The sequence below is a fragment of the Tinamus guttatus genome, unplaced genomic scaffold (genome assembly GCF_059628265.1).
Source record: "Tinamus guttatus ecotype Peru unplaced genomic scaffold, ASM5962826v1 Tinamus_guttatus_pri_ptg000995l, whole genome shotgun sequence".
NCBI classification, from domain to species: domain Eukaryota; kingdom Metazoa; phylum Chordata; class Aves; order Tinamiformes; family Tinamidae; genus Tinamus; species Tinamus guttatus.
In genome coordinates, this window is record NW_028289529.1 from 48028 (window position 1) to 60236 (window position 12209).

A 12209-nucleotide genomic window follows, 5' to 3' on the forward strand; every position below is an offset into this window, starting at 1 on the left:
TTTCTATTCAGCCCTTCTTATCTCTAAGCAATCCTCTGGGAAAGTGGTAAAGTCTTTGCTGGGTGGGATTTTGGCAGGCAGGCAGCAAAGTTGCAGAAAAGAAACACTCTGTCTTCTTTTGAGAGCTGAAATATTATTCTGTCATCATGTAATGGCACTTAATTAATCTATAACTTAGAGGCTCGGCACAATACTTAGCAGGGAAGAGTCTGGCTTTCTCTAAGTTGTGCAATTTCTCTCTGTGTGTCTCGGCCAGAGAGGTATGCACTTCAGCATGTCGCTCTCGATACGTGTGCGTGGGGCGGGGGGGGGGCTTGCTTTTATTGTTGTGTTTACAATAGCCTTTGAGTTAGAAGAATCACATTAAGCCAAGAACTGTTAAAGTTAGTGTCGAAGGCTCCAAACATAAAAAAGCAATGTCTGGATTAAGATTTTTAGTGTTGTTTAAAATTTTCAAACCTGGCAGAAACATCTTCAAGTTCAGAGGAGTGTGACACTTGTTTGTACTGAACAGGGAATTGATTCTCCTTGCTGAATGTTTCATTGTTTTAAAAAAATAAAAAATGTTCACGATAAAGTAGAAACTAGTTTCCTTTCATGTTAAATGTTGGATAATTACTCAGTGTAGGCAAAAATTACTATTATTTTTTTAAGAAGCACTTTATTGCATTCTGGTCTTGACTATTACTTGGCAGAGATAATAGATTAATTATTGGATATTAAATTGATACAGCATAAGTGGCTTGATACAAGAACTCAGGAGTTTGAGATTGAAACTAATATAGGTTTGAAAAATTAAATTTTTCTACTGGAAAAGTAGACAAGCATGTTTACTGATACACTTTGTTGATCTTACTGTTGTAAGCACTTACTCTACTATTCTTATAACACAGGGGAAATCCATAGTACTGAAAAGCCTGAAAAGCTGATCCATAAGTGATGATGGCACATTTATGATGAGCAAAACTGTGGAATATTTTTCTCTTTTGAAACCAGAATTATTTTGGATAATTCCATCCATTTTCCCACAATCCACAGTCTCTCGGTCTCAAGTGCCAGACTACACTGCTGCCAGTATAGGATGGATGGAAGAAATGTGTACGAGGTGCTGTGATGATCATGACCTGGATTTCTGCTGCCTATTAATTGAATCTGCTGAGCCTTACAACTCCAACAAATCAGTATCATTTCCATTCCCAGATCCTCCAAAACACCATCATGACTCAGAGTAATAACTGAATGAATAAGTACATTTGGTTACAAATAGAAGGAAAATCTGACTGCATTTATAGAATCGTCAGCTATAACAATGTTAGACAGCACGTATTAATGCAATTGCAGGAGAGGTGGTTCAACCCCAGAGAAAGCAGGATAAATAATAAATGGTCAAGTTAAACCACTAAATAAGAAGTGTTCTTTCTGAATATTTCTCCTGCTTATTCAGCCTGCAAGTATCTGTTGCAAACAAGAAATGAATCCTGACCACCTAATTACTTGAGAAATTGGCAGGCATAATCTTTTTCAAGCCCTTTTGTTATTCTCTGTGACAGCTTCTTTCGAGAAGTCAATCTTTATACTAAAATATTTTAGTACAATCAGAAGGTGCATTTTTAACACATATGGATGCACCTCTCTTGAATAACCACTCTCAAAGTGGCTATCTCTCTGTAGAGCCTTACTACTTTGTATGAAGAATAAGGATTGGGAAAAAGTTCTCACATACCTATCTACTGAGTTTGTATATTACATATGTCTTTGTACACAGTCTGTGAAATGCTTTGTGTTATATTTATATAGGATTAAATTTGGGGTAAAAGATGGTGAAATGCAACTTTAAGTAATTTCAGAATTCTGTTTCGATCACAAAAAAGAGATGTTTTTTGCTGATTTTAAATACAATTTTGTATTTGCAACTGGTTCCTAAAACAGAGTCCTTGTTAAGGTGCAAAGGCATATTTCGGAAGTAAGGACTCCTGTATACAGCAGCTGTTTACAAGGCGTTAGTGCCCAGGGCAGCAGACTGTCTTTCCTGGACATTTAGATCAATATTCTGTGCATTCAAAAGTGTGTTAATACTGTTGTATTTCCCAAAATTCTAATTCTGAATTCCTCATGAAGAAAAACTGATGAGAAAATACTGTTTCAAGTAGTTCAATTCCTCACTCCTAATAAAGGCAAAGTGGGAAGCTGGTAAATATTGTGCTTGAGGGGCTATAGACCAGGAAAGTATCTAGTGGTGGTGGAAGGTGCTGGTGGATTATGGATGTGGGGCTTTTGTGCTTCTGTCAGATAATATTTTCTACAGTATTGATACAGATGTCAGAATGAAGCTTTGCTACTTCAGGAAGAGATGAATTATCATTTTCCCAAATTGCTTCAAATTGTATATTAAATATTATTACAAAGGTCAAATGAGTATAGAAGATTCAGTGTAAAATGGTAGCTCAATAGATAATTACCTTCTCAGCTCAAACTTGCGTCAAAGCTATACTTAAATTTAAGAATTTGAAAAGTTTTATCCTAAGGAAAGTGGAATTCATATATTTATTTGCCATATTTCTTGGGAGAGCAAGACAGTTAGTATGGTCTTGACAAAATTAGGAATATATGCAGCAGTCATTATGTTTATTCTTTTAAAATTCAGTCCTAATGCTCATAAATCCATGTTTGCTTTGGGAATGTGACTTTAGCCGAGATCAATGGCTTGAGGAAAGCGCAGAGTGACATCCAAACACACGCATGGAAGGTTTTCCATGAGGATCTCAGGAGCCGCCTCGGGTTCACCCGCTCTCCTGTAGCTTGGGTGCACAGAGGGCCCTGGGGAGCAGGGAGAAGCCCCGCAGACAGTATTTGTCATGGCTTTCGTGTAGCCTGGACAAGCGGCCAGGGTTTGAGCTCAAGTTCCTGTCTGCCTTGTGTTACCTGGCCGGTGCCCTCCCTCGGGCCCGGGGCTGGGGCTCTGCTCCCCACGCGAGCGCCCTTCTCGGCCGGGAGCCCCCGGGCTACCCCGGGCCCCCCGACGGCGGCTCCTGGCCCCGAGGAGGCGGCGCTGCCAGCACCTGCTGGAGCCAGAGGGGCAGCTCTGCCACTCTGTCCCGGCTGCCGCAGCCCCGGCCACCCGCGCCGCCGATGCTGCTCCTGGCCGCCCACGGGGCGCGCCTGCTGCGGGCGGCGAGAGCCGAGCCAAGCGGCACCGAGCCGAGCCGAGCTGCGCGCGACCCAGCTGCGTGGCACTGAGCTGAGACACGCGGGACCGCGCCGCGCTGCCCCGGAACCTGCGCGCCCGCCGGCGGCGGGCATGGAGTGGGAGCTCAACCTGCTGCTCTACCTGGCGCTCTTCTTCCTGCTGCTGCTGCTGCTGCTGCTGCTCCTGTGCCTGGTGCTCCGGCAGCTGAAGCGCTCGGCGGGCAGCGCTCCTGGGGCACCGCGGCGCAGCCGACCCTCTCGGCGCGAGCCCTGGGGCTTGTGCCGGGAGCAGGCGCTGTGACTGCTGCCCATCACCCTCACCTCGGGCCACCTCGGCCTTGCCAGCCGCCTGCACCAGCCCCAGGGCTCCTGCTAACCACAGGCATCTCCTGTTCCCTCACCTTGGCTTCACCTGCAGCCGAGAAATTGAGGAGGCAGCTGAAGGTGAGCTTGCCCGGCGCGTTTTGCTCTCTACCAAAATCAGGTAAAGCTCCTGACATAAATGTAAAGTGCTTTGTCGGAGAGATTAGTTTGGATTTACTTTGGTGTACTCACATCTGAGTTTGACTCAATTAGACTGTTATTTTACAGGATTTACTCCCTGCATATGTCTAAAACACTAGTTTTGCTTAACTCACAGTAGGTGGGGACAGACCTGGCATTCTGCCTCTTCTGACTTCTCCAGTTCACCACTGTGGCTGTGGTCTGCCTTGGCCTCAGCACAGCAACCCAGGCACTGCAGCGCCGGCCGGAGAGTCCCCACGGCCAGTCCTGCTGCTCCCTGCCACCCTGCGCCCAAGGACTGGGCACCGTGAAGGAAGTGCTGTGGGCCACCAGGACTTTCTCACAGTGTTGCCTTTTGCTTTCTCACAGTGTCAACTTTGATAGCTCTCCAATTATGGTGGCTTTGGAAACAAGGCAGTACATAAGCGAGATCTGCCCTTGTGCATCACTATGAAAGCAGGATTTGGAAGGGACTTTCGACTGCTTGAGTGGCACATGGCCATCTCCCAGGTGTGTGAGGCATAGCAAAATGGCTCTGTAAAGCGGCGCTTTGGGTTTGAGGCTATTGAGGCATGGACTGGCAGCTCCCAAAGAGACCAAACAAAGTACCGTGCATTTCCTTGGGGGTTGCAGTGGCAAGGCTGGCATGGGTGTCTGCACCATGACAAGTGCATGGACACAGTGTGGTCTGTATAGGAAGGATAAATGAAGAAGTTCTTAATGGATGCCAACAACCGGCCAACAAGCTCAGTGAAAAAAAAAAAAAGAAAAGTATTTTGGAAGCCTTGTAGGGTTGATTTCTAAGTGTGTGTGTTTTTTGGGGTTTTAAAAGATCTTATTAGATTACAGTTCCTGGAAGCAGCCTGGCTGCTAGAAGAGCATGGTGTAGCGTTGCAGCAGGGTGTATTTAGAGGGCAGAGCACTGTGCTAATTCAAACAGTGTCTCCTAGCGTCCCGCCTGCCATACAGAGATCTGCCCTGCATTTCTCCATTGCAAGGCAGCGTGCTGCATGCACAGAGCTCCTGGTTTCCCAGCTCCGTATGCCAGCTCCCAGCCCTCGCTCTGTGGAGTCTGGGCTCTCTCCCCATCTGCCCTGTGCCTTGCCCTTCTCCCGTTTCTCTTGCCGCTGGCTGCAGGTGACTGGGCACGGACATGTGGGACAGGGGCGAGGAAGACCCTGTCTTCCTTCCTGCGAGCAAGGCGCTGTTGCGGGCACAGCTGGTCGGAGCTGGCACGGTTGGGACTGCTGCTCCCCATGCCCTTCCCAGCCTTTGCATGGGCTTTGGGGCTGCCCATGCCGTGCCGGGGTATCCTACATAGCAATAACATTTCCTTTCTCTCCTTTGGTAAAAATGGCAGGAGGGATAACTTCTGTCATCAATTAGAAAGAGGTCTGGCTGATGGTTTTACTTGATTAATACAAATAAATGTGCAACAGTAGGACGTATTGTATGTGAGCACACAGAGATTATCTACTGAGTTGACTCTGCAGATAAATAGCCCTGAGGTATGTCAAATAGTGTGAGTAGTTGGGATGGTTTTAGCAGGTTTTAATAGTAGGAATCTTAGATGTATTTTAAAGTTTGATTTGCACAAGCAGTGCCTACTTAGTGTATTGTGAAGAAATTGAGATTTTTTTAAAACAAATTTTCATAAATCTGTCTGCCAGACAGGACATAGGCTGTACTAGCTTTATCTGGAAATTTGAAACTAATAGACCATTCACCTCTCACATAAATTGCATTTTAGTTAGTGCTCAATGTGCAAAGCAACAAGAGGGTCTCTCGTGCTGATGATGGGTGCGGGCACTGGTACCCTGTCGCTGGGCAGGGCTGAGCTCTTCTCTCTGTCCAGACACCTAGTTCACACCTGCTTACTGGGCTGTTGCTGACAAAAGGAGGGAATGCAGATAAACGCAGCACAAAGATTTTAGGGACGCGTGAGGGGAGGATTACAATAGTTCAGCGTGTATACTTTTGGTAGCTGGCAGCTAAAGGGGAGCACGATTGCCCACGTATGCTCGAGGGGTGTGAATATGAAAGGAGACTTAGCAGAACCTGCAACGAAGTATAATGAGACAGAGGAATACGGACAGCAGGAGAAAGTGCTTGACGGTGAGATGTGTTAGATTAAGAGATAATCGCTCAAAGAAAACACAAGAAGCTTGGTATTTGCATGTTGAAAATTAGGTACAATGTACAAGAGGGAAGAAATCTATGCTTTTACAAAGGTGTATCAGCTATTGAATTAGCTATGTTCTCATCTATAGATTAAAAGAACATTAAGCACCGTGTATCAAATTTATTTCTGGTGAAGCCTGAGGAATTATACCAGGAATGTCTTACTTTGGAGATTGGTAAATAATCTAAAATAAGTACAACAACCTGTTTCTTTGTTCCATGTTCAATTTGGTATGGATATTCCCCTTGTGACAAACAGCAGCTGTAGACATAGTCACAGTTGTGCAAGAGGATCTTTAATTTCCTGGCATCCCTGAGAAGCTCACTGTTTCTTCGGCTTCCCTTCAGATGCATCGCATCCCTCAAATTTTTATTTTGAAAATCCACCTACTTGGAGAGGGTTATCAAAATTCCTGTTTTGAGGGACCTTCAGAGGCTTTAGCCAAACGGCTGATAAAGAAACAGCCTTTCTCCCTTCTTTCTAAGCACATCAGGCTTATAATACACCATATAATTCCGGTGATTTTTCCTTGTGCTTGGATTTGCTACAGCATTGGTGAAATGAGCTGTTTCTTTATCGATTTTATTAAGATATCAGAATTTAATCATCTATGTGCCTGATTATATGGTGTAAGTTGTATTTTACAATTGATACCCTACTAACAGTAGAAAATATAAAAGAAACCATGGCAGCCATATTAATACTTTTGCACAAAGTGGTCAATAACAGGCAAGTCACTGAGATTAAAAACAAAAAAGACAAATGTATTTCAAAAAATTCATTCCATGGGTTTTCTGTATTTGTATATTAATCTAGAAAGCACAGAATAATTTAGTTCCTTTCAAGTGCTTGTAAAAAGAAATTGTCCGTTGCTTCTGAGGTTGAATCCGTCCCTTTTTAATAGCGTTTTGGGTACACAGTAGTGCTTCAAAGAAGCAATTTGGATTGTCCAAGTGATTCTGCAGCTGCTGACATGAGATATGTAGCTATCTGAAAGGGCATGCCTAGGACCATGCACACGCATGCTGCTGTTCTCCTGCATGGGATTCCTAAGCTCTTTTTCCAAGACAGGAAGAGTTGTTTTGTAATGCGGGGGCCTGACTGCTTGGAGTTGCACTGAGGAAACCCTTAGTGAACCTACAAGAAGTTGCCCCTCAGCAGCAGGTTACTGGCTTTTGGAGGCAGCACCAAGCCCGCAAACAAGCTCGTTGTTCAGCCTCCCCTTTCTGCCACCAGCACTATCAGTCAAGGCAGGCCCAATAAAAACCCTAAGGTGAAAACACTTTAAAAGGAGAAGGCATGAACGTGATGCTAATGGCAGGAAGGTAGAGCTCTGAGGTGAGAAGCCTCAGATCAAATTGATTTGTTCGCTTATCTTGGCCTGCAGTTCTGATAAATGAAACAGTGCCTGGGCACTTTTGTAGAAAAGATTTCAGCTTTTCAATTTAAAGGCATAATTCCATGTCTGTGCAATGCTAATTTAAGAAGAAATTACATTCATATTAATTTCTTTTTTATCTCGTATCTTCAGTATATTTCAGATCTTCAGACATACTCATTGCCTGACCTGAGCTCTCATTCACTATTGAAAGTTGTTTTGCTAATGGCTTTTATGAGCGTCAAATTAAAAAGGATTTGCTTGACTGAAACCTGCCTAGACTGGATAGGCTTTCACACTTGTGAAAATATTTGACATTATCTTTTCAAGAGCGTATCTGAATTCTAGAGTCTGCTGAAGCTGTCACACTGGAATAAACCAAGTGCTTTATGAATTATATTGATATTAGTTGCACTCTGTGCTGAAGTCATAAGACTTGGCTATAGACTTTACTATTTCCTCCTTATTTGTTCATCTTTCACCTACTTGCTGTGGGATTTACTGGTGTCTAATTTCTATGGCATGAAATCTGGTTTCTCTTTATGTGAAATATAGTCCAAATTTACATTTAAAATCTTGTTAAGGACCAATAACAAAGAATCAACAATCACAGAACCTTTTATTTTCCATTTATTCAAATGCACTTCTATAAGGCCTATTTCCAGCTCAGAATCTTGCTTGTTTTAAAGACAAACTCTTAGCCTGAGCTATCTATCAGTAAGAAGTGTTTGTCTTCACAGTATCAGGAACCTACTGATGGTTTCATACCCAGAAGAACAGTGAGCTAGAGGGAAATCTGCCTACAGACATTGAGAAATCTCAATAAATAAACCACTCGGGGACCAAATACCAGGATGCTGTGATGTTATTATTGGTAAGCAGCCCTTTTCTTTTTTCCCCAGCAGCAGAGCTGTCAGTTTAATTTTCCAAAGAGGGCAGCAAATGGATTTTGACAGCATATTTCTGAGTGGGAACTGTAATTCAAACACATATGGATAGCTCCATATGGACCTTTTGACTCTCTGAAGTGAGAGAACGGGATGCAAATAGCAAATGTGAGGGAAGAAAAACAAATGAAGCGGGGTACCTGCCTGACTACCTGGTGACTTTTTTAAAAATTGTTGGAATAAAAAATTTACCTGTCTCAGGATTTTCAATGAATTTTGTGTATCACCCTTGTTACTGCTTTATTTTATCATAGTATTAATGCATGCACAGGAAAGATTTGAAAATATTTTTTTTTCTTTTTTTCTCCCCATCTCTCAGCCAACAGGTTCAATACCTGGGCCTTGCCACTAGATGTCTCATCTTAACCAATGCAGAGATGGGAGGGTGCATCTTATTTTGACACCTTCGAGAAATTTGCAGGGTTTATTTATTTATGTATTTTTCTTTTGTGAGTAAATATGTACACCAAGGAGGCAGCTTTCAGTGTCACTGAGGTCCCTTAGCAGCATGAAGGAGACAGAGCAGCCCAGCGCTAAGCTGGGAGCTTGTGTCTTCCCAGCTGGGCTCTCCTTGCAGCTGCGCTGCGCGTTCCCTGGGGGAGCTAGGCCAAGCACGGTGCCTTAGCTGGCCTTGTTCTCTGCTGGGGAACTTGAATACGAGGGTGTCTGCGTCTCAGGGCTCTCCTGAGAATGCTAAATGCTGGTGTGTTCATCCAGGGCCTGAGATGAGAAAGAGGTCTTGTTACAGGATCTCACTATGTATTTAGGGATAGTAAAAGCAAAGGACAAACTTTTTTAGTGGCATTATGCCAGTTCATATCAGCTAAGTGGATTAATCACAAACCAAGAGACATGCACTCAGACAGTTTTTATTTCCTTCTCCCAGGTTTTTCAAATTCCCATTGAATTAAACCTCCAGCAAACAGAACTGATTTTTTTTTTTCCTTTACTCCTTTTTTCCAAGCATAGTTAATGGCCTAATCAGCTGAGGGGAACATCTTTCTGGACTTTCATTGTTTACACTTGTTTACATCTCACAGATTTGTGATTGCTCTTAAATTCTATAAAACTCTGCTTTAAGTACTGGGTAGAAGACAAGTGTCTTGCTCCTACTGATGGGCTGTGCCCTAAGGGATTCTCATGGGCCGGGTGCATGTAGAGCGAGCACAAAGTGTAAGTGATCTGCTCAAGTTGAAACACACAGCACAGAAAAGCCAGAATCGTAACCCAAGCTCCTGACTCCCTTTCTCCACTAGGGGAGTCCAAATTCCCAGTTGTCAGGGATGTCAGCTGCATCTCCAAGGAAAACTAGGCAGCCTCTGTGAATGTAAAGCTTTGCTTGAATTCACGTTGTTTATTTTATCGATGACATTCCTGTGATATGTCTTTCTGTAGAGATAGTTTCAGAGAAACCTGCACCTCCTCTGAGTAAAAGGAAGTGTTTTTTTTCCAGTAAGCTGAATCCAGCTGCCCAATGCTGTAGCCACTATGAATGCTCTTAACTCCTGTTAACCTTTCCTCATTGTAATGGGGTCCCTTGAGAAATCAGGAATCTAACAGAGCACCGCTGTATAATGGGCTGCAGATTAAAAGTTATGAATCACTTACAGGAAATTCTCTTTGCTGGAGCATAAACCAGCATTTTTAGTCTCCAAAGCAATCCTCAAAGCACTTAAAAAAAAAAAAGAAAAAGAAAAAGAAAACTTCCCTGCTTCTTGCTCTGAACCTACCCTTCAGCAGCCCCTTCATGCCAGCATGTACAGCATGGAGAGAATTTTAGAAACTTTCTGTCGGTATTTACAGTTTTACCCCACCCATTAGGCAGTAGTGCCCTCCCCTCCCTCTTAATCTATTCCTTATGCTGAAAGGGTTGCTCTTCCAGCTCGTGCCTCGTACCTGCACCTGAGGCGTGTGAGTGCTGCCAAAGCTCCTCTCAGCAGAGCTGGCAGTTGTGCCTGCTGTTTGTGTAAGAGCCGGGCGAAACGCGGTGCTGAGAAACTGCAGCTGGAGCATCCTCCGGCTCCTGGGCTGGAATGGAGCTGGTGCCTTGGGTGTTAGTATTAATCAAAGTGTCAGGATGCAATTTCTCTTTTCTCCCCACTCCACTTCTGACTTGTTATTCCTCAAACAATTATCAGTGTTTCACTTCCAAAGAGACAGTGTCAACGAGTGTTTCAGTGTTTCATACTCACTGAGTGTGAAATGCATCTAAGGCTGATCTTCAGTTATAGTTTCATAATGAAACTGTGACTATGGGCACTAGCATCTGCTCCCTGAAATTTCACAAGCCTGAAAATCTTCCTAGGCAAAAGTTTATTTCTTTTCATTACCTCTACAATAGGCTTTTAAAAATGTTCTGCCCTTTTTTTTTTTTTCCTAAAAAGAAAATGTTTGAACTAGGGCATTGACTGTCCTTAGCCTTTTGGTATCATGCGAAGAGGACTCTAACACTCCTGTTACTCCTTTAGATAAACTGAAAGACTTTTCATTCTCAGCAGCTGCCTGGTAAGTAGCATAAGGAAACTTTTCTTTAACATGTGCCTTGCCACGTTGCGTCATGTAACATCTCAGAAATGCTATTGCTAGCAAAATGATGCATGATGCTTTTGGGGAGGAGATGAGGACTCCCTCCAGAAGCCGGCTTGATATAGACCACCTATCTTTACTTTTTTGTGTTAAACCTGGAGTTACTTGTCTTTCTGTGATAATAGCATCTTGCCTTTGACAGCAATTGCTATAGGGTGGGCTTTTGAAGTTAACTGCTTAATTTTTGGTTAATCTTTCATCCAGCTGCTTCCTACCGTGGCAGCAAATAGTCCTTGTCTAGAATTTCAGTCTTTGTGCACTGAGATGACAACCCAGTCGAGAGTAGCTGCATGTTTCTTTGGGAGACAGCAAAACCTTTATTCTCCCAAAAGTACAGAAGTAGCTGACAGGTGAAGCCTGTGTCCATGACAGGATTTCATGCTGCTCTCCTGCCACCTCCTCTGTAGGATGAGATGGTTAATTCCCATGAAGGTGGGTTTCAGCCTAGCCGCTAGCTCCCCAGCATCTCAGCTCCTCCAGCAGGACAGGGCTGGAGGCGCAGGAAGCAGATCCTCATGAGCGCTGCTCATTCTGGGTTTTGTCAGTGTGCCATGCTGGATGTGTATATGTAGTTTTTAACCCCTTTCCAGGAGGTTAGGGCAGGGCAGTGCTAACCTCTGACACAGCAGCGGTAGCTTATGTCTCTTCAGAACAAGATGCTGTGAATGCAGAGTCTGTACTCTGATTGATGCAATCCCATCTTGCCCGCTGAAGAAATGCAAGATTGCTACTGTAATCCATGCTTCTCACATTACCCTGGCCTTGTGGCTGCTAGGCACGTCTCAGTTGCCTAACCAAGGGACATTCGACCTAAATGTGATACTTCAGCTTTTATTTACCCTTTAAAAGCATAATTTAGAGGCGAGGACAGAATTTCACTCCACATAGACAGGATCTGTGCCTTGAAGCAGATTGGCATTTAGAAAAGCATTACCCTGCTGGCAACTGAAGGTCTTGTGTATGGTCAAGCTAAATACATCATAAGGCATTGTTGCTTTGTTTATCATTTGTTATTATTGTTGTTATTGCTCCAGGTGTTCACATCTCTGCACTTAAGAAAGCTCAGAGCCATTCAAAAGTAAAAAAACCCTGACAGGATTTTACCAAATTGAGAAGACCTTTGTGTGGTTTGTGGGTGAGCACTGTTGGACATTGGAGCAGCTAGCAGGTGCGTGCTCGCCATGGCTAGGAAGGTCCTGCACCTGATGTCTGTAAACATCTCCTAGTCCACCTTAGATCTTGCCATCAAGGGTAGTCCATACAATATACATTTCTCTCCTGCTGCAAGCTCATGTCTTCCTTGGGCCCATTCTGAGTTTGCGGGTCCAGCCATTCTTACCTCTTCCCTTGGCATTCAAATCCATGCAAAGCTGAATATTCAGTGATGAGTAGGAGATTTTCAAACATTCACTCTGCAAAATGGACT

General features: G+C 43.8%; 1 protein-coding gene across 1 annotated transcript; it reads left to right on the top strand.

Annotated features, from left to right (window-relative positions):
- The first annotated feature begins 3298 nt into the window (after positions 1 to 3298).
- Positions 3299 to 3487, top strand: LOC148590926 (small integral membrane protein 43-like). The gene has a single exon (XM_088538305.1). The coding sequence runs from the start codon at positions 3299 to 3301 to the stop codon at positions 3485 to 3487; it is 189 nt and encodes a 62-aa protein (XP_088394431.1).
- The last annotated feature ends 8722 nt before the right edge of the window (positions 3488 to 12209 follow it).